Source organism: Saccopteryx leptura, chromosome 1 (genome assembly GCF_036850995.1).
Source record: "Saccopteryx leptura isolate mSacLep1 chromosome 1, mSacLep1_pri_phased_curated, whole genome shotgun sequence".
NCBI classification, from domain to species: domain Eukaryota; kingdom Metazoa; phylum Chordata; class Mammalia; order Chiroptera; family Emballonuridae; genus Saccopteryx; species Saccopteryx leptura.
The window spans coordinates 229557671-229581133 of record NC_089503.1 but is presented as its reverse complement, the minus strand read 5'-3'; the positions used below and the strand labels follow the sequence as shown (position 1 = coordinate 229581133).

Below are 23463 nucleotides of genomic sequence, written 5' to 3'. Positions count from 1 at the left end.
GTCTTAATGAATATTTCCCTGATTTTCAGTGTGATTGAACATTTTAAGATTTTCATTTTTAAATGCAGTGTCTGCTCATGTTATTCTTAATTTTATATTGGGTTGTTTTAAACCTATTGGAATCACAGGGTAGCATTCAGTATACACACATGCACACACACACAAAATAGGTCCATATACTAAGAATATATATTTTTTAAAACTTTGAATAAAAGATTGGAGAGATTATCTCCCTAATATATCTTTGATCTAGAATATTTACCATGACTCTGGAATTTATTTTTTGTATCTTTTGCAGTATATTTCCCAAGGTTTTTAAAAAATCTTTAAAAAAAGTTTTTTAATTTATTGACTGATTGTAGAGAGAGAGGAAGGGAGAAAGAGAGGATCATCAATCTGTTCCTGTATGTGCTCTTGACTGTGCTTGAACCGGCAACCTCTGCACTTTGGATGCTCTAACCAAATGAGCTATCCAGCCAGGGCTATTTTCCAAGCTTTTATATGTGACATTTTCTAGTTAGTTCTAAATGGCATCAGTTCACATTCTAGGTCCACACCACTAGCTGTGTGAATTTGGGAAAGTGAACTTCTTTTTATGTCAGTTCTTTGGAGGGTTAAATGACTTGATATACAATATGTAAGCCTTTAGAAAAGTTCCTGATGCATAATCACATAATATTTCATCTAAGAGTTAGCTATTAATCCAAAGAATAATTTTCATGTAGAGATCAGACTCACTGTAGTTACTTCTAGGATTCTTTTTTTCTTTCTTTATGGCCTTCAGTGTATATGTCATATATGTATATGTATTGTTGTGTTCAATGAAACAACAATATTCTGTAATACAGAATTTTATTTTACACTAAAGGAAATTTTATCTTATGAAATATACTATATAATTTAACACATAATTTGACAAATTCCTATTAAATTAGCATATGATTATATTTGGTCCAGTGCTGCTTACTAATTCTTTGAGAATATAAAAGAAAGTTGCACTAGCACACACATATATCATTTTCTCTTTTCTTCATTATTTTTCCTCTTGTCTTGAACACTCTGTAAGATTAGCATTCATAAAACTCCATCTTTGGCTGGTTACATCATTGCTTGTACCATTTTACCCCAGAAAGGACAATTTCACCACAAGAGGTCAGCATTTTTTGTACATATTGGTCCATAAGGCATGCCTTAGTTTTCGTTACTTTGCTGCTAAGACTTACTATGTTTGCATTGATAAGTGATCGATGTCATCTTAATTAAAGAATGGCATGTCTTCTGATTCTTGAAAATTTTTAAAAGCAGACCATACTCTTTGCTTTCTTTCTTTTGCTTAATTTCTTTGAGGAATTATTTAGGAGTTCTGGTTCTCCCCAGATTGTTCAATTTCACAACATAATCTGTTAGGAATCTGGCAACTATCTATGGCTCTGAAAAAGGCAGGCAACCTAGTTGAGTATTTAGGCTTCATTAGAGATTTTTGCTTTTGCTTTATGCTTTCATCATTTGCACTTAATTCAACAATCTTAAAGTTGCCTGATCTTCAATTTACTTCATGATTTATATCCAAAATTACATGTGTTCTCCAATAAACCATCAGTCATTTAGAAATAAGTTGGACTGGCTTTAACTGAGTTCATATGGGCCTACTTTTAGTAATGACATGAAGCTGAAATAAATTGTGGTGTAAGCACAGATATATACATTATTAATATTTTTGATTAGCTATAATTTACTTATTTATATTTTTCTCCAGCTTTGTCCTTCAGAAGTTTTTGTTGTTATAATACTAATTGACACTGAGCTGTTGGGCTCTCTTTCCTAAATTCCTCCTTTTCAGCTAATTATCTACTTCCCTTCATCCCTCTGAACAATTTTGTTTCATCTTCTAGCTTTTACTAATGAAGAATTATTGCTTGGCTAATTATTTCTTCCTTTGCTTTTTTGTACCTATGGTATGCTGGAAGTAGGATATGAGTAATTATAGAACCACATTTATAATGACTAAATATTGATGCTATGTAACTTATATCATGTTCTCCCTTATTTTTTCCATCTCTGTGAAACACACAGTAAAGTGAAGTAGAGAGTTGAAACAATTCTTCATGTAATATATAGGCTTTTTATGAGCCAGTTTATTCTGAGAAAAGAAGAAGTATGAACTGTATAAAAGATTTTAATTATATACATTGATAAAATATATCAGAAAATTGTTCAAATTCTCACTCAATTTTTATTGCATGAAAACCAGATTAATGGTATACTTTTCAATTTATTATTACTGTAAGAATTTATAATAGAAATACCAAACTAAGGAGAAATGATATCTCATAGTTCAGTGGTCCAAATATGAGTTGAATAAAATTCATACAAAAATAATGGCTTTTTTATTCCAAGAGAATCAGCCAAAAAGCTCATAGAAGTGAAAAGCATTCAACAGGATCATTGGATATATTATTATTACTTAAAAGTCAACAGCTTTCCTAGAGAAATATCTAAGTCAAAAATATAAGAAAAAATATCTGACAGAAAAAAATATAGAAAAAATATCTGACAACAGTAATAATAATGCAACAAAATATCTAGGGATAAACTAATAAGAGTGTGCTAGGTATGAATAAAAGTGTCATATTTCACTGAAAATCATAAAACAGATCTGAGCTATTGACAATAAAGTTATTGGCTATAATAAGCATAGTCTTTCAATATTGTACATTCTAATTACATTCATATTATGTTCCAAATACATAAACATTTATTTAGGCTTGAGGATCAAGAGTGGCTGTGGAGGTAAACCCACATAGGCTAAAGGTAAACATAAAGAGGAAGTAGAAAAGAAAGAAATTGCCTGACCAGGTGGTGACATGGTGGTTAGAGTATGCATGGGACTGGGATGCGGAGGACCCAGGTTCAAAACCCTAAGGTCGCTGGCTTGCGTGCGGGCTCATCAGCTTGAGCACAGGGTTGCTGACTTGAGCAAGGGGTCACTCCATCTGCTGTAGCCCCTGGTCAAGGCACATATAAGAAAGCAATCAATGAACAACTAAGGTGCTGCAATGAAGAATTGATGCTTATCTCTTTCCCTTCCTGTGTCTGTCTGTCCCTATCTGTCCCTCACTCTGTTGCTGTCAAAAAAAAAAAAATGAAAGAAAGAAAAAGAAGAAATTGAAGGAGAAAACAGGACAAGTGGAAAGGGGAAGGAAAAAAGAAGGACAGAAAGAAAGACTACTACTCAAACTTAAAAAAAAGTGCTAGAATTTAATTTGCAAAAAATTATTGTATCTCACATACTCATTTTACATAAGTAAGAATGTGATGAATAATAAATATTCACCACCTGACTTTTTGCATAATTTCTCTCTTTGATATTTGGCTGTATATGCCCAAGTTTGAGCTCAATGGGACCTCTGAGGGCACTAAGACGTTTGAAAGCTGCAATTTGCCGGAAGCACGCAGCTGGCTGGTGTTGCAATGTGGATTGGATGCCAGGCCTCCAGCCATTCAGCCTGGCACTCTTTACCCACAATATTCAAACCACATCAGGGCATGCAGTACCCAGAACTTACATAGAGCATAAGTTGAGCAAGAATTTGCAGAGGGTGGAACTATGTGTATTTATGAGGAGGAAATATATGTCCAAGGGATGAAGAATGAGACTATCTTCTATAAAATAGCATCTTGTATAAATGGAGGTAATTCTCTTTCATTTACGTGTCCAGGACCCATCATTAAAATTCACACGAGAGTTATTGCCTATTACTGCCAGTTCTGCTATTGCCTGCTCTCCCAAATGATGAATGAAGCCAGAATAAATATTATAGATTTTTAAAGCTGCATATAATATGGGTAACAGCAATAAACTTGCGACATTTCACCTCACTCAGCAAACACAACACAAAGGTCAGGAAGGATAAATGTTAGTGAGAGGGAAAGAAAAATGTATTACCACAACTTCATTGTCTTCCACTGAGTGATGATGCATCACATTTAATATTTGTATGAAAAATTGGATTAAAATGTATGCAAAGGAGAAGTAATTTATCATAGGAAAGATTTGTGGCAAGGCTACATGAAAAATCATCATTGAGGCATTTATAGAAAATGTCATTGTGGTGATGTTTATTATTCGTCATGTTTTCTTAGATTCATTTAGTGTGTTGTTCAATAGTTATACACTGAGTGTCTCTGCCAGGAACTGTGCTGGGTTCTGAGGAAGAAGAGCAGAGGGTAGGCTTTTAAAGAGATAAGCATTTTGTGAAAGGTGCTAAGCTGTCATGTCAGCCCCCGCGTGGGAAATTGATAAGAAGGTGAACTAGTCAAATATGAACTTTATAATAATCCTATTAATGAAAAGTAGATAGTTTTACTCCTTCTCATTATGAGAAAAGCATATTGTATTTACCTAAACACTCTAAGAATAAAAATTATAGTTCCATTTTTAACAGTCTCCCATGTTTTGACAGAAACCAAACATTACATGTACCATATGTTACACAATTACATATTTTAAGGGAATAAATGTTGCTTATAATACGTTTTCACGCTTGAAAAACTCCATTAAATTAGAGAAATAAGACATTTGAGATTGTGAGACTACCTGAGGATATCTTCAAGTCCAATATGTGTTATTGGACATATGACCAAGACAAAGAAGTCACCTCTTTCATTCGGGTTTCCAACTGCACCCTACACTATGTATTGATTTATTTTCACCTCTCTTGGTTTCTCAACACATAAAATACATTTTGAAAGCTTAAAATAATAAAACTGCACAAACATTCCAGATTGTCTTCTCATAGTAATGACTGTGGGATTTTTTTCCTATTATGAGACTGATAACCTAGTAGTACAGGTAATTTTAAAATAACACTAGTTACTGTTTCAGTATGATAGAGAAGAAAATACTGTGATTACTTGATTTCAGAAATACCCCAGTATCAACAGGAATGAAATATTATAATAATAACCTGTTTTATATCTTTGTTATCTAATTGGTTCAGATCATGTAGTCATTCAAAAAATAATTAATAATATACTACTGAAAAATTCCTAAATTGGGTATTGCAAAGAACGAAAATTATTATGGTTGAGTTTATGGTCACTAATACATTTATTTAATGATTTGAATTTCTTCAGTTTGTCTCTGTATTTTATCTAATTTATTTATTTTAATTTTATCTAATTTAAAATTTAAAGTATTCCTCTAGGTTAGGCAGGATAGGAATTAAAATCCTCATTCAATTGATTAGGAAATTGAGGCACAAGTTTAAAGACTATTCCACTAGCTGGCCAGGGAAGAATAGAGCTGGGCTTCCAATTCAGATATTCTTATTCCTTCCTCACACTGATATCAGCTCTCAAGGAGGTCACAACCCCCCGCTCCTGCCTCAAACACACACACATACACTCAAAGCTATTGTCTTTCAGGCCATGGGGGAGGTAAAAGCAGTTCATAATCAGGGAAAATCATAGTCAGTTGACAGGAAGCAAGACACCCTTCATGGAAGAATTGGTATTTTATTGCATGACATTTATCAAGTGTCTGCTCTGTGCAACTATATGATAGGCTATGCATTTAGAGATAAACAGCACTTCATTCCCTGCTTTCAGTTGCTCAGACAGGGCAAAGCAAGCCAATTATAACTCAGGCTACAATGCAGAAATTCAGATTGCTTTATCATGTAGGAGAGGCATGTAACTCAGACCACACTGAAGAGGTACTATCTGAGCATGGTCATGTTGTTTAAGCAATGGGAAGACACTAATGGGTTTTCATCAGGGGTGTTTTATCTGCCATAATAGGGAAGAGATTTATTATAAAGAGAGCTATTTGGGAGGTTGTTGCAGCAATTCAGTCAATAAATATTTAAGGATTGTCTTCAGACAATGTCAGCAGCGCTGCAGGGTATAGATTTGAGAGGCCAAATGGTCTGTATTTGGTGACAATTTGTAAGCTAGAGATAAAGGAATGGAGAAGTCAGGAGTGATTCTGACAGTTCCGAAAGATGATGTGATTTTAACACATGGACACTTGTCTCATGGAATTGGGCAATTTTATGCTAAGGAAAAGGTTAAGTAAAATCTTGGTGTAGGATCATTTAATATCAATGGTGATTAGAACATGGAATATAAGTAGGAGGTCATGAGGGGTTTATATAGGGCTTGCTAGTGACCAGCACTGTTTCAGCTAATTTTTCTTTAATACTGGCCATCTGAGTGAGGTAGATAAGTAATATTATTATCTTTTTTACACATGATCAAACCGAGACAGAGTAAAATAGAGTAACTTGCCCAACCAAGTCCAACTAGATAATAACAATGCTAGGATTCAATCTCTGGTTGTTCTCCCTATTATCCTTTATAACTGCTATATCTAAGGTCATAGTCCTAAGATCCTTGGATACAGGATAATAACTTTTCTATATTTAACAGTTGAGATTAACATTATAGAATTTTAGACAATGTAAAACAGTAGTACTTTATGTATTTCTATTTTTTTCATTCTGGAAAACTCACATTTCAGATCTTGAAAACGTTAAACATTTTAATTAAAAATCAGACTTGCAGACAATCTAAAACTGTGTGTTTTATATATTTCTGCTTTTTCTCATTTATTCTAGAAAGCTTACACTTCAGTTCTTGAAAAAATTAAACATTTTATTTAAAAATCACACAAGTGGCCCTGGCCGGTTGGCTCAGTGGTAGAGCGTCGGTCTGGCGTGCAAGGGGTCCTGGGTTCGATTCCCGGCCAGGGCACACAGGAGAAGCGCCCATCTGCTTCTCCACCCCTCCCCCTCTCCTTCCTCTCTGTCTCTCTCTTCCTCTTCCGCAGCTGAGGCTCCATTGGAGCAAAGATGGCCCGGGCGCTGGGGATGGCTCCTTGGCCTCTGCCCCAGGCACTAGAGTGGCTCTGGTCGCGACAGAGCGACGCCCCAGAGGGGCAGAACGTCGCCCCCTGGTGGGCAGAGCGTCGCCCCCTGGTGGGCGTGCCGGGTGGATCCCGGTCAGGCGCATGCGGGAGTCTGTCTGACTGTCTCTCCCTGTTTCCAGCTTCGGAAAAATACAAAAAAATAAAAATAAAAATAAAAATAAAAATCACACAAGCAAGGAAGTAATGAAATCATGATGAAAATACATGATTTAAAAATTAATCATATGTGGTATATTTATAGTATATACTTCCACTGTACAGTCTCTACAGTATATGTATACTATAAAATACATATAGTACATTTGCTAAGTAATTATATACAATATATTTACAGTATATATTTTCTCAATAAATAAATAGATAAAGGGAGAGAACTGAGATGGTAGTTCAGGTTGGCAAACCTTTGCACAAAATTAAAATTTGACCTTGTATAAAGAAATAACACTAAGAGATGGATTGTAAAAAAAAAGAGAGAGAGAGAAAGAGAGAGAAGAAAAACTATTGGAAGACAGATCCTTGGAGAATGCCTTATATATGGTATGTTTTAGGAAGAAGACTAATACATGAGTAGAAATTGAAGGAAGGAGTGAGGAGGTGGGAAAAAGTGTAGCATGAAAAGACAAAGAAGGAAGAAAACAAAGGTGCTGATATAAGAAGCATTTAAGAAGTATAATTTACAAGCTTTATATAAGTAGAGACCTTACCTGCCTCTCTTAATGTTGTCTCTCCCCAGCACCTAAAACAGTACATAGTAAGTTCCCCCCAATATTGAAATGAATAAAGTAGATAAAACAGAGATGGTTATAGATGGCATGACCAGAACAAGGAAGAGTAATGAACTAATCATTCTGAAAAAATATGCAAAATCAGTGATTGCACAAGTAAGGAAGCCATGAGCAGAAAGGAAAAAGAAATCAACACAAGACATGATTTGTAGGATAGGATTCTCAAGGTTTTCACTCCTTGTTTTTATGGAATAGGTTGGAGTGATATGGAATTAGAAGTTTTCTAGTGGGTGATCCTGGAAGGTGAGCAATTGGATCTAACAACTCCAACTAAGGACTGACTGTGTCTATCCCATTTGTTGTGGCATCTTCTGAAACTAACACCGTGCTTGTGACATCAAATATTTACAATATATATTATTTGTTTAGTAAAACTAGATAAGAGGGGACAACTTAGGTGACAATGAAATTTTGGAAAATGTGCATAAAAAGTTGACTCTGCCTATGTTGAAGGAGATGAGACCACTAAGAGATCGAAGTAAAATGCAAAGAAAAACAATTGTACAACAAATCCTTGGAAAATGCCTTTTTAATTTAAGATATAAGGGGATAAAAAAGACAGTTAAAGATAGTCAGAGGGAGAGAAAAACACGAACATGGTATGATTTTACTTGGCAGCAATGTTGAGAAGGAATTGGAAGAGGGAAAAACTAATAGAAGTAGAGAGAGAATATTTCAAGAAGTAAGTATTTGATTGTTAAATTCAAAGAAGCTAAGGAAGCTTAATCTGATAAAAAAAATTATCATTAGATTTAATGACTAGGAGGTCAGTACTAACAAATGATAGAAAAATTTCAATACTAAAACCAGGGTCAAAGTTTACAAGGAGTCAATGTCAGAAGTTTAACAATGAAAGGGGAGAGATTTTCTGTGGCCTTCACAATCTGAAGTCAGGGTATCTTGGTGATGCAGCTTTCACCAAACTTGGCACAAGCTGCAAAGGAGCTGTTTCCATTTCTGTCTATGAAGTAGCCTATGTTCTTTCATTGAAGTGAAACAACATAGGCTGTTTTCTTTGTTTTATATTTCTTTTCATAAATATAAAAAAATATGAAACAAAAAATAAATCATGGCACTGGCCAGTTTGCTCAGTGGTAGAGTGCCAACCCAGTGTGTGGATGTCCTGGGTTTGATTCACAGTCAGGGCACACAGGGGAAGCAACTATCCTCTTCTTCACCTCTTCCTTTTGCCTCTCTCTCTCTCTCTCATTCTCTCTCCTCCCCCCCCCACCCCTGCTCCTACAGCTGTGGCTCGATTGGGGTGAATTGTTCCTGGGACTGAGGATGACTCCATGGCCTCTGCCTCAGGCACTAAGAAGAGCTCAGTTGCTGAGCAATGGAGCAATGCTCCCAGATGGGCAGAGCATCCCCCTGAGTGGACTTGCCAGGTGGATCCCAGTCGGGGTGCATGCAGGAATCTGTTTCTCTGCCTCCCCACCTCTCACTGAATAAAAACAAAATAAATTAAAATAAAATAAATAATTAATCATGCCATTTTTCTCCAGCCTTTCTACTAAATAACCGTGCAAGTTTCTCCAGACTATACTGATATACCAAGTATGCTACATTAGCAGCACCAATGAGCAGAATGACCCAAGAGAAAAAGAGGCACAATGGATGCATCATCAGCACTGTTATTGGCTTATATCATCTGGGCTTATAATAAAAGTGGAATAATCAGCAAGTTACACCCAGGAGACGATCATTTCTGTGGTTTGACCTCGAGTGTCTTTTAAAAGGGCTCCTCTTTGCTGAGTTTCTCAAAGTTGATATAAATATTTAATTCAAGTAGAACTCAGTGAGAGCATCTTTACCACTTTGCAATCATTTCTGAGTCTTAAGACATAACTGCAATTCTAATATTAATCAGCATAATTATTTAGAAATTTATAATAGTGTCTCATAGGGTAATCGTATGGGCCAGGAAGCTAGAAGTGAGAGTGTTTCTGCTTCTTCTTTCACTTCAGGAGTTGGTTAGGAAAAGAATGACTATATATAAGGTGCTAGTATTGTCTCACTCATTTTAAAACATTGTCTTTGGTTTTATATCCAGAGTTTGTGACACATTATTTGGATATTCTCAGTGATAGTAAATTTTTCTTCTTTGGAAAGATATATATATAGGATAGATATATATAGATTAGGGAAATGGCTTTCAATTTTAGTGATATTATTGGGAAATAAGGTAGAGATCAACATGAGAAACTTTATTTCTAATTAAATGAGCAGTAATTTTAAAGTAGTGCAACTAATTTCCTTGTGTATTGTGTTTATAGTGTCATATGTCTGAGGAGAACTTCAGCATTAGAATGCAAAAACACTCTTGAATATTCTGGGGAAAGAGTGTTAGAAGTATAGCAATAGATTCCACATAAAAGTGAAATAATGTGGTACTTTTATTTCACTAACTGGCTTATTTCACTCAGCACAATAATCACCAGGTCTATCCATGTTGTCATAAAAGGCAAGATTTCCTTTTTTATGGCTGAGTAGTATTCCACTGTATAAATATACCACAGCTTCTTTATTCACTCATCTACTGATGGGCATTTGAGCTGCTTCCACATCCTGGCTATTATAAATAATAATGCAATGCACACAGGGGTGCACATATTCTTTTGAATTAGTGTTTCACATTTCTTTAGACATATTTTCTGAAGAGGAATTGCTAGGTCATAGGAAGTTACATTTTTAATTTTTTGAGGTATTCCATACTGCTATTGACAGTGGCTGCACCAGTCTGCATTCTCAGCAATGTAGTACATGAGGGTTCCCTTTTTTCCACATCCTCTTTAACACTTATTGTATATGGACTTATTGATGATAGCCATTCTGATAAACAAAATAAACTAACTGAACAGAAACAGACTCATAGATACAGAGAACAGATTGACAGTTGTCAAAGAGGAAAGGAATTGGGGGCTGGGCAAAAGAGGTGAAGGAATTAAACAAAGAAAAAGAACTCATAGACAACAGTATGGTGATCACAAGAGGGAAAGTGCACAGGGGGATGGAGAAGAGGGTAAAAAGATGTGATAAACGTGATGGAAGGAGATTTGACTTGGGGTCGTGAACACAAAGTACAATGCACGGGTGACGTATTATAGAATGATACACCTAAAACCTATGTTGTTTTTTTAACCAGTGTCACCCCAATAAATCCAATTAAAAAAGGATAGCATTAAGTTTTTCATCTTGAGATGGTCATTGTAAAACAAATAAGAAAACTACCTTAGATCAACTCAACATTTCTTGATTATAAATCATAATGAAATTCTTATCATGACTGGGGACAGGGACAGTGACGGACCGAAGGTAAAGAGAGACATGAACTATTTTGACCAAATGGCAGTTAATTGTATGTGTAGAAAAGGGACATTAAGAAAGAAATATCTAGAAAAATAGAGGATATACACAAATAACAACTGAATATGTGCCCTGAAGAGATAAAGAATAAAGGAAGAAAATGGAGAGAGACCCAGGAATGGTCAGGAGAGAAAGGCCATTGTTATAAAATTGTGTTTGTTGGAGAATTAGCTGAATTACCTGAGAATAAAAGTGCCTTCTAAGTTGGGTGGATGATGATAACTTAAGAAGTTTTATCAGCTTGTGCCTGCTGTTGGGCCAAAGCCAATGTTTCCAGATGGTTATGGTAACCAGGCGGCCCCTTGACAACTCACTTCAGAGTCTAAAGCAAACGGAAAATGAAAGGCATAACTCCTTACTAAGATTCCCTATCCATTCAAAGAGTGGCATCCATTATCAAGCATTCTGCTGATGCTTTGGCTGCTATTTTTATCACAGAAACTATTTCACATAAGATGAGAGAAGGTATTGCTAATAAATAATATTGCCTGATATTTCTATACTATTTAAATGACATACCAACACTGCAGGAAATGAAATAAAATAGACCCAGAGAGAATTTTATAGCAATATCCCCCTTTTTTATGTCATATGGAATAATCAATTTCTGAACAAACTGAAGATTTAAGATATATGTGACAGTACGCATATATCTATCTATAAAATAAGAAACCATCACGAGATTTGCCTAGAAGGGTTTTAACAAGGAAAGCACTATTTCATGTATATGACAAATGAGCATATCAAATACATGAAAAGTTATTTTCAACTTCTGTACTCAGGCAAAAACAAAAATATAAACATGAATAAAGGCAGGAATATCATCTTTTGCTTTATGTTAAAGTATGAAATAAATGTAAAGAAATATATTCAGTTGTTTTCTGAGATATATGAGATTGTTCTACAGATGACTGGTAATGAAGTAGAAGATTTTAATTTATCTATTATACAGATAAAACTTAAAATCCCAGAAAACTTACATTAGAAAGACAGAAATGAGTTGAAGATTAGTCAATATTTAAAGAAAAATGGAAATGTTTGAAAATGGAAAGGTTAGTAAATATTAACAAAAATTATAAGAATATTTGGTACTCAGTCATTCTTGCTTTTTTATATCATACAATAGTTTCTAAATATTACTGCCTATTATTTATTGACTGTTTGCAAATGGTTACTAGAATCTATATCTGTATATTTTAGCAGTGCTCCTATTTATTAAGAAAATTATTTTTAACATAATTCTTTATTATAAAGCAAATCTATTTTGTGAAAGAAGTAAAATGAAGTAAGATAGTATTAGTCCTGTCCTTAAAGTGGAGTTCATTTAAGAATGTTTAGCATTATGCTCTGGGTTGTTTATGTTCATGGGCAGCTGATTTCTATTCTTTGGATTGAAACAGCTCTTGGGATTAAAAAATAGTTCATTCACTCAAAACCGTGTGGCTTACTTGAAATAGTAGTCATAAGCACCATGGCATGGATTGTTTCCATAGGGCACAACAGAGGATCAGTCTTGGACAAAGTAACCCCTACTTCTCTGAGAAATATGTTCAGATTTGTGCTTCAGAAATTATTTTGCCTATATTGTGGGGACTAGAATGGAAGGAGCATAATTGGATGAAAGAGAAAAGTTAGATAGTTATTCTAATAATCCAAGTGTGAAGAGTAGGATTATCCATCAGTTAAGAGCACAGACTCTAAATCCAGGATTTCTAGGTTTGAACACAGTATCTCTCACTAGCTGTGAGACCTTTCATAAAGTGAATCACTTAGTTTTCCTATGTGTTAATTTTCCTATTAGTAATTTAGGAATAATAATAGTACTACCTCAAGGATTATCATCAGAACTAAATGAGTTCATGTACTAGAAAACATGGCACAAGGGAAGTACAATTATAAGTATAGGTAGTAGTGAAGTAGGGTGATGAGAATGGAGGTAGAAATAACCGGACCACATTAGAGTAAATTCAGATATTAGAATGAGCAATAATACTTAGTGATGGTGTGACTATAGGTAGTGGGGAAGGTAGTGGAATATGCCATTCACTGAAATACAAATAGTATTAGAGGATAAGGGAGTGTGAGAAAGAGGACTCTCAAATTTAGAAATATATATATTTATAAAGATTGATGGTCCTATGCCAAATAGGTTGGTAAATTTTTTGTGTTTTGCATGGAATAGAAAATATGGGATAAGTGAAGTTCATGGGAAATATAAAAATTAAGTGTTCTGAATTTCATTAATTTTTTCTTGACTGAATGACATAAGATGGGAGTGATATGACTGTAGGTGGTGAGAGTTTGGACCCATCTTCTCTTGAAGTTTGGATAATCAGTAGAACTCTTTATAAGTATGTAATGACCTGCAGATATATAAGCATCATTAGCATAATAAAGCCTTTTGAAAGAATTATTATTATGGGAAATGAGCTGTTATGAATGTGTGTGAATCTCAGGTAGCTACAGTTTGTACTTGATAACTAATGATTTTTATGTGTACTCTTATTTTTAATGAGGCCGTCCTAAAATAAATTTACATTCACATAGTTTGTTTAAAAGAATGTAGGTATTTTCATAAAACTGGATTTATTATTTTAATGCCTTATAATTCTTTGAATTCCTTATATACAGTGCTAAGTAAATACGTGTTTATACATTTAATGGATCATTGATATAAACTCTTATTTTGATTTATTATTTTGTATTCTATATAAAAGGGCATTAATTTTCAAGCAAATTCATTATTGTATGCCAATTTCAATGATATTTCCTTCCTGTTCTCCTTATTCTTCTAGTCTGCTCCCAGTTTTCAAGAGGAGTCTATGCTATTTTTGGATTTTATGACAAGAAGTCTGTAAATACCATCACATCATTCTGTGGGACGCTCCATGTCTCCTTCATCACTCCCAGCTTTCCAACTGATGGTACACACCCATTTGTCATTCAGATGAGACCTGACCTCAAAGGAGCCCTTCTTAGCTTGATTGAGTACTACCAGTGGGACAAGTTTGCATATCTCTATGACAGTGATAGAGGTAAGTGAAAACATCCCTATCTCTTGATAATGGGTTAAATTCCATGCTTACCCTTGATACCTATATGTGATGTCATAGGGCTACACAGGTGTATTAAAGTCTAAGAATTATGAAGTTTCCTTTGGCTGTGTAAATGAAAAACGCAATTCAAAACCTGGGAAACATACTCATAGAGTAAAAACAAAACAAATTGGGAATGTACAATTCACAGTAATACAGTGTGTCAGCCCCATGCCCAGTTGTAACATAGAAAGCACCCTCTGGCATCAGTGTTTAAGACTTTATGGTGACTAGATTATTGCTTTAAGGTCAGTAGGGTGGCTGCCTTGAACATTGGTTTAAGTAAAATTTGAGTTAAGTACATAAATAAGAACTTCCACAGACATGTACAGTTATTAAACATTTTCACATACAAAAATTTGATCAGGCAGGTACAATTATTATTAACTTTGCTTTCAAATGACATCACTGAATCTCAAAAAAGTTGAAAAATAAGCTCATGATCCTTCTACATGTGGTCTGGCTGAACACAGTTTTTCGGACACCAGGCCCAGCTTTTTTCCCCATTTTTTCCAATTCTATATAATTGTTTATGATGAGATATTCTTGTTTAGTGATTGGATAGCATGTTGGATCATTATACACATCTAGGGGGAGGGAGGCCTTCCTTGTGTTTCCAGTGTCCTTTCTTGAGAAGTTTAATATTAGCAGACTTGCCTGATTTACATGTTGTAGATGCCTTAACCATTGCTGCGTCCATGATTCTACAGTCTGTGTACCTTCTAAAATTGTATGACTGTTTTGTGCATATGTTCACTTACGTATTTTTTCTGGAAAGAGTGTCCATAACCAAACTTGAAATGGTTAAGAACCATTTGTGTATGAATACCTAAGCACTCTTCATCATCTTGCTTTCTGGCATATTTAAGTTCAAATGAAAAACAGAAGCCAGTTTTGACCAAAAGGGCACCTTGTTAACCCACAAGGGCAGACAAGAAGAGAGCCAGCGTCAGTCAATTCTCCATTGATCAGTTTGTAGCCATTTGCTGCGGCAGGCTGGGTCAGGACTGCTCAAGCTAGGTGTCTGGTTCTCTGCCCCATCCGCTCAGTACTGACAATAACACTCAGTGGAAAGATGACTCAGCATTATAGAAGCAGACAACTTTGCCTAATCAACAACTTTTTCTCAGGCTTTGGGATGGGAGAGTTTTGCTCTTCCCATGGGGAATGGAAAACTAATACACAGAACTGCTTAGTGTGAATATGGACTCCAATGTGCTGGATAATTCTAGACCATACTTTTTGTTAATGTGATAAAAAGGTTTATAAAACGGAGCCTAGTCTTTCCTCTTGCTCTCTGCAAACTCCTTGAGCACTCTGTTACATTAATAAAACTATCTTGAAATTGGGAGTATTTGCAATACCTCTATTACTCTTGCATTCTATTGATGTGATTTCCACCTAAATATATTTTATTTCTAGACACTCTTCTTTTTTCATTGTCATGACCCTAGAACAAGCCACTGTCATGTGATTATTCTTCTGTCTCCCCATTTCCACACTTGTTTTTTTTTAATTCAGTTCCACAAAGTAGCCAGAATTTTTAACTAGTTTTAAATATACATCAGCCCCTTGCTTAAAACACTTCAGTGGCTTCTCCTTATAATAAGTATAAAATTGAAAATTCTTAACACCGTGTTAGGGTCTTATTATAGTATCTGGTTCCAGCCAATTTACCCTACTGTCCTGCCCACTCATTAAGCTAAATCCATCTAACTAACCTTCTTTTGCTTCTCAGGTGCACCAAAATCTTTCACCTCAAACTTCTGCTTATGTCTCCAATACTTTCTCCTCCTTCATGTCTGTTTATACAGCACTTCCACAGAAATGTATTTCATAGTTATTCTCTTTTTGAAGCATTTGTTTTCTACATAGTATTTATCACAATTTATAATTAGTAGTTCTGTTCATTCTTTCACCCAAGAAGTGCAACTGAGCTTCTACTATGCTCCAGGGCCTGTGTTAGTTACACAGGCTAAGCATTATGCTTTTTATTGAAGATCTGGCTATAAGCCCCAGGAAGGCAATGTCCAGGCAGTACCCATTACACTGGTGTACAGTTCTTAACTGTACACACAGTGCTTAAGATGAAGCTGGAACAGAGTCAATATTCAATAGCTAGTGGTAATAAGTGAATGAGTTTGGCCTCTGAGTATATTAAGTTTGAGATGATATTAAAACTTGCTTGCATGCTAAGTTGAAGGATCAGAAAATGAATTCTCTTTACTGTTTCACAAAGTTGAAGGTGGCATTTTACTTTAGGGACATGCTTTGCCCTCACTGTATGTACCCTCTAGTTGAAACTCAAGTTGAGAGAGAATTTAAATAACAACATCTGACAGAAATAGAAAAAGAGAAACTCTAGTATTTGAGGAGTGTGAGGAAAAGGAAAGCTCTGGGAGATGACCGGATGAAGGTGGATGCATGTATGTACTTCTGAAAAGAATTCAAAACATTTAAAGTGATTTTATTAATACTTTGGACTTATTAAATGAAATTTAATTGATGAGATACTCTTTAGTCATTAAATTATACAAACTGATTTGAACTCAAGTGTATTGTTGAGAGCATTAGAGTTATAGTGTTAAGTAATTATATATTAAAGCCAAAAATGACCTTATGGATACATTTTTAAGTTTATTATCAAATAGCTGCTCATTATTTAATATGAAGAGTATTACAACTGGACCAGGCAGTGGCACAATGAATAGAATGTCAGCCTGGGATGCAGAGAACCCAGGTTTGAAACCTCAAGATCGCCGGCTTGGGTGCAGGCTCATCAGCTTGAGCGTGGAGTCACTGGCTTGAGCCCAAAAGTTGCTGTCTTGAAGCCTAAGGTCGCTGGCTTGAGCTCAAGGTCCCTGGACAAGGCACATATGAAAAAGCAATCAATGAACAATTAAGGTGCCTCAACTAAGAATTGATGCTTCTCATCTCTCTCCCTTCCTGTCCTGTCTGTCTGGCCCTGTCTATCCCTTTCTCTGTCTCTGTCTCTGTCACTTAAAATAAATAAATAAATAAAAAACCAAGTATTACATTGGCCTTTTATCTGAAACTATTTTTAGAGATAGGTGTGTAAGATTCAAAATAATGAAATGAGATTTGACCTTTATGTAGTGTTTTACTTGGCTCAGAGAAATGGGATTCTTGCTATCTGAGATATTTTGTATTATTGTCTTAATTTTATAGCTTGGACATCATATTGCATTTATAAAAGTTTGTTTATGCATTTATCACATGACCTGGTTTCCTTCCTTTGGCCTGTCAGCCATTTATTTTACATTTCAAGGAAGTGCCTTCTTATTTTAGTGTTCCATGAGTTGAGAATTGTTCCCTTTATCCATAGTATGTATGCTTTTAAAAATAGATTGTATGATTTCATCTCTCATCTTATATTTCCACATGCTTCAATTTCAACTGATTTGGTCTGTTCTTGATGTGGTGTTCTCTCCACTTCTGGAATTACAGTCTTTTTCTTCCTTTTCCATGTTTAATAATCTTTACTTTTCTGAGAGTCCAGATTAGGCAAACATTTAAAATTTTTAATTTCTGAATATATATAAATTGATGTTTTTGAAGAGCCTAGAGCCCAACCATGATCTACTCTAAATATGAACTAATGAAAAAGACTTAACATGTTTCTATGCTTCTTCATTGCACTGCTCTTAATAATTCACCTTTCCTGCATTCATCTACTCAGGAGACTGCATCTCAGTTGTGAACAAAGAAGGACATAGATGTCTCCTTATCTTTGTACAGATCATCTTTGGGTTATTATAAGTTTATGGGAAAGAGGCGTGCTGAAACTGTTCATTTGGTGCCATGTGACCTTCTCAGACTGCTGGTGTCCTTTCTGTATCCCACAGTGGCTTGGCGATACTTAATGACCCAGTGCTCTTTCTAAAAGCTGCATATTATTTCTCCTTAGACAGTTGGTAGATAGATCTTCAGTACGTTTTGAACTATAGAGTAATGTGGTTATCTGTTAGCACATTAAATGTAGAATTACCTTTAAATATCATATATATGTACTAAATTTGAACCTGGACTTAATCAAAATGTGTGTTATATTTGATAAATGTCAATAAGGTAAGGTAATATATTTCTAAGGACAAGACAGTAGGTAAAGCCAGAACTAATATTTTATATCTTCCTGTCTTGGTTTAAATTTTGAACCATACTGTTTTCCTAAAGGGAAACATTTTGATTCCAGTTCCAAGAAGACATCATGCATAGAATAAAAATTCTTACAAATTATAATTTTTTTTTCAGATGTCCCTGAGAAAGTCAGTGAGGGAAATATATGTTAATCTAATCTGGCCTAAGCATGCTGCCATGATTTAGTGATCATGAATATTAATTTCTGTGCCTGAAAGATGAATAAGAGCAGTGAATTTTAAATGGAACAACGAAAATGTTTTTAAAAGAAAGACATGGTTTGAATGAAAGATACCTATTTGCAGAATTATTTATTAATTCTTCTCATTAACATCCAAACTAAGACATTTGGATTTCACCTGTCCTTAGGCTGATGGATTTTCTAGAACCTCTCACAGTGTTATTAACACTAGCTTAAAATGGGACTAAAATACTGCTACTAACACTTTGAGAGAGTTTTAGGGATATTAAAATAGGTTATACAGCTATAACTAGTCCAGTAAAAATTAGGCACATGAGGAAGTAATGCAATCCAACCACACTTTACCCATTCTTTATTTTAACCAAAAGTCTGAGAATTTCAAACTTATTTTAGACACTTGTAATATTCTTGAGGATTTTTTAGAACATATTTTAAATATATTTATTAGGAGAGCCAGTTAATTTTCTAGATTTCTTTTTATTATACATGAACAACTGTGCATTTTAAGTTTTCTTTGTTCTAAGTAATTCAGTAAAAAATCAATATCTGCTCTAATAACTCTAGTTCTTGATATAGTAGTATAGATATTAGAACCAAATGACTAATACCTACCAATTGCTTTAAGTAAGCCAATATTCATACAGAACTCCCATTGTTCATACACGTTTATATTCTGAATCAAGGGATGAATTATAATGTGAAGACACTTCTGTGCTAGTTTGTCTGAAAGGGAAAGCGGCTCATCTCAAGTAATACTTGCTCCCCTAATTAGAATATGGTACCAAGAGATCTAGAGCATGAATTTGTGGTATACTTGAAGAATTTAATTTTACCACAATAGTTGTATCATGACATGCATTTTCAGTGATTTTCCAATTCTAAAAATGATCCACTAATTTTATTTCATTATTTAGTTTATTTTTTTATGATTCACTAATTTTAAAGCCACAAGTCAATACCAAACTTTTATTCATGGAAAAGGGGCAGATTAAGTTGAGAAAGAGTTTGAGAGGGTTAGTTACTATCACCGAAAAAAGTAAATCTAAGAATATGGATTATTAATCCTGGGCCAGCAACCTCTTCATATCATGAGCCAAATCAGATCATTCCATGGTTTGTGACTTTCTTCCTCTGTCCTTAGGAGATGATTTAATATTATTCACTTTCTTCTAATGAAACTAAATTAATCAAGTCTGATATACACTACTTAAGCAGTTTAGATTCTTAATAAATGAATGTTATTTTTCACTTTCATAAGTTACAAAATATTAATTCTGAGACTTTCCATAACAGAGAATCCATACAAACTGAGTTACCTTTGACACAGAGAATAAATAAGTCTAAAATTCAGCCATTTCTCTAAATAAATTCTTACTGATTTTATACATCATATTCTTTGACAAGATGAACTGCCAATAAATATTAGGTTTAGAAATAACACTTGATAAAATCCATTTACAAATGGTCATTCATACTTAAAATTTCTTGCAACACACTGAAAGATAGAACAGAATGTCAAGAATATCACCACTTGAAACAACTTCATATGTGGTAAAATTCATAATTAAGTAACAAAGAAATTAAACACTTTATTGCCTAGAGAAAAGGCAGCCCACTTTTAAGTGCTAGCCAATAAAATATGGATAGCATACAGAACATCATCCATCATCCAGGGATGTAATGTTTTTAAGGAAGTGACAAGGAAAAGTTGTGTAATGATTACAATGTGAAAAAGTAAGACCTAGCCAGTAGAAGAGGTTTAAAAAATGAGCTTTTCCTATTCGGAGATTGTATAGACTTAAGAACTGTTTTCAAGTATTCTTGGCTAAAATAGAATCAAAATAGAATCAAAATTTTTAATGATACTTTTTAGATTCAAATAGTTTTCAATAACATTTAGAATGCATATATATTTTACCATGGTAAATATATTTAAATAAATGTAGTACATAAATAAAGCTTATAGAGCAATGTGATCATATTAGGTAAATCCCACATTTTTTTAGGTAAAAAAGGATCTTGATCCTTTTATTGGGAAAGATGCAGGTTCTAGAAACAAGAAGATGATGTTTGAGTTCTTTCTGAAGCCTTGATTTTGTGTTGTTCATTAAGCTATTAATAGAAATGGTGGATTTGAGCTGGCTGTGAGGAGCTGAAGTCATGTGGAAGACAGGGTTATGTATTGTTTTCCAAGTGCTAAACTGCAGATTTAACTTATGGGAATAAATCCCCAAGTTGTTTTCCCTCTCAATCCTACATATGAGGTAAGTGTATGGTTAATTAAAAATTAAATTATATGATGCTATAGGCATAGTTACAAATAAATGTAAAATGGTTTGACATTGGGGAAGTTAAGTAAATGTAACAAATCTATGCTAGAAAATTCAGTCCTACCATCTGGTTACTAGGTGAACATGTTAATCTCTGTTGGCTCCATTCCAATAACAAAACTGATATAACAGAAGGCTGAGGGAAAAAAAACTTGAGTAGAAAAATAGGAGGAAATACAATGAACAACTAAAGTACTGCAATGAAGAACTGATGCTTTTCATCTTTCTCCCTTCTGGTCTGTCTGTCCCTATCTGTCCTTCTTTCTGTTTCTCTATTTCTGCCACACACACACACACACACATACACACACACACACACACAGACAGACAGAGAGAGAAAGAGAGAGAGAAATAGGAGGAAGTAGAAATTATTGGTTCTTAGACTCAAACAGACTTACATAGATTCATTTCACTGAAAATGTATTCAACCTCTTCAGGATATTAACATGACATGATAGACCATAATATGTAATGGAACATTTTTTTTCAGTCTATCAGAGAAAGAAGTTGTTATGCCTTTTGACTTCATTTGCTTTCATGATATCCAAAAGATATTGAGAGAGCTAGAAGAAAGGAATACTGTTCTCTCCTCAAAGTTTGACTCTTTAGTCAGAACAGTAGCATTTAGATAAAATGTGATGCAGCAGAAATAAGTGGATGTTGATCAAGAACATAGCTGTAGCTTTTTAGAAAAGTCAACATCAAATTCATTGCACAAAAATCTCAGCCTTAAAAATATATTTGCTGCCAATTTTACAGCACAATTTTGGGTTATTTGAGCATCTTTATCAGTCATCATTTTTCTTTGCCTTCCTAGGCTTATCCACACTGCAAGCTGTGCTAGATTCCGCTGCTGAAAAGAAATGGCAAGTGACTGCTATCAATGTGGGAAACATTAACAATGACAAGAAAGATGAAACCTACCGATCACTTTTTCAAGATCTGGAGTTAAAAAAGGAACGGCGTGTAATCCTGGACTGTGAACGGGATAAAGTAAACGACATTGTAGACCAGGTTCGCTATTCTCTGTTTTCTAATGGCACTAAATATAGAATGTGCGTGCTCTGTCAGCATTTGGAATGAGTATTTGCATAAGGTGCTTGAGCAGCAGCTTTTACTTTATGGTTTATATAGAGTGCAGCAAAGATCATCAATTAAATGATCTCTGGCTTCAATTAGCAATAACAGATGGTCTTCAATAATGCTGATACACCATACTAATCATGAAACAGAGTCAATACATATAATTCCAGACTCTTACTTTTTACATAACTATTGCCCTAAACTTTGATATTTTTAATGGGAAATTTAGATTTTAGTTCTGTTGAACTTCTTAGAGATAAGGCAGTAGACATTTGTCAAGGGAAAATAAATCTGGGTCTTATGAGAAAAAAGTGAGTAATTCCTTAATTCTTTGGTTATACTTTAACAGTAGACTTCGGATTACTTCAAACAGTAGAGTATAGTACCATGAGCTAAGCCTATATTGTGGTCTAAATGGGTCTATGTCAACAGAAAAAGCATGTAAGTTATTTTTCAAGAAGTAAATTTTCCTCCTATTAGGTTGATTTTGTGTCACTAAAAAATATTAATCTATGAAATCAAAATACATAGAAAGACACATTCAGTTGTGTTCATTGAAAAATTTAATATATATTCATTTGGAATGTTTTAAAAAGTAAGACAATACCAGAGCTAAGAATGTGTTATCTACATTTACTATACTACCTTGCTTCAGTGTAAGATCTTTTAGGATAGACAGTCATGCAGTAATATATTATGACAAAAATAAGTGACCACAGTTGGTTGTAAAGTAGCACTATGACTTACTAAGATCTTTTTCACAGGCTATCTGTTTCTTTTCCTAGCTGGAAAAATGTTTCTTCATGTGAGCGTGCACGCATGCGTGTGTGTGTATGTGTGTGTGTGTGTGTGTGTGTGTGTAATTTCTATATGCTTTTGATGACTGTAATATAGTTTATTTAGAATATATTACACATACTCACACACATTACTAATTGCCACCATAATATACATATATATGTATTAGGGTGACAGCTAGTTCCTTGGAATAACAGGATTAGAAGAAAAAACCACGACTGAGTATGTATTTTTGAAGTTTCTAGGCTTTGAGAAGAAAATAAGATTCACTAATTTGTATAACACAAAGCATTTTGCAAATATAAATGATGATGAAGCTTTAATGGCATATAATAAATGAATCTCTCATAAGGTATTGAATAACTGTGTAATGCTGTCTTTTTATATGACAGAACTAAATGTAATATGCCAGAGAGGTGAACATTTTAGTGGAAAAATCTTGATTACTGTCTCACAAGATGAATTTGGGGCTGTTTTTAACATCAAGTTCTCTTGTTCAAATGTGAACCTCAAACAACTCATTTGAATTTCATAGCAGATCTCATTAAAACTGAATTTTAATATTAACCATTAGTCTTTGGCTTAAAGATTCAAGTGTTTATGAATTGTCATAATAAATATTAGGAAAGCTTGTATGAAAATAATTTTTTCCCATATTAGAAGAGAAAAACTACAGGAGAACCTAGGAATATATGAAATGTAATGTTTAGAAGCA

The 23463-nt window shown here is 34.3% G+C and overlaps 1 protein-coding gene across 6 annotated transcripts in view; it reads left to right on the top strand.

Annotated features, from left to right (window-relative positions):
- GRIA2 (glutamate ionotropic receptor AMPA type subunit 2) overlaps window positions 1-23463 on the top strand; it is a 130017-nt gene that overhangs the window by 51901 nt on the left and 54653 nt on the right. For all 6 annotated transcript variants that reach the window (XM_066387507.1, XM_066387498.1, XM_066387540.1 and 3 more), the window contains exons 3-4: window positions 13878-14117; window positions 21685-21881. In XM_066387507.1, coding sequence (XP_066243604.1) covers window positions 13878-14117; window positions 21685-21881 — 437 coding nt within the window. The remainder of the gene's footprint in view (window positions 1-13877; window positions 14118-21684; window positions 21882-23463) is intronic.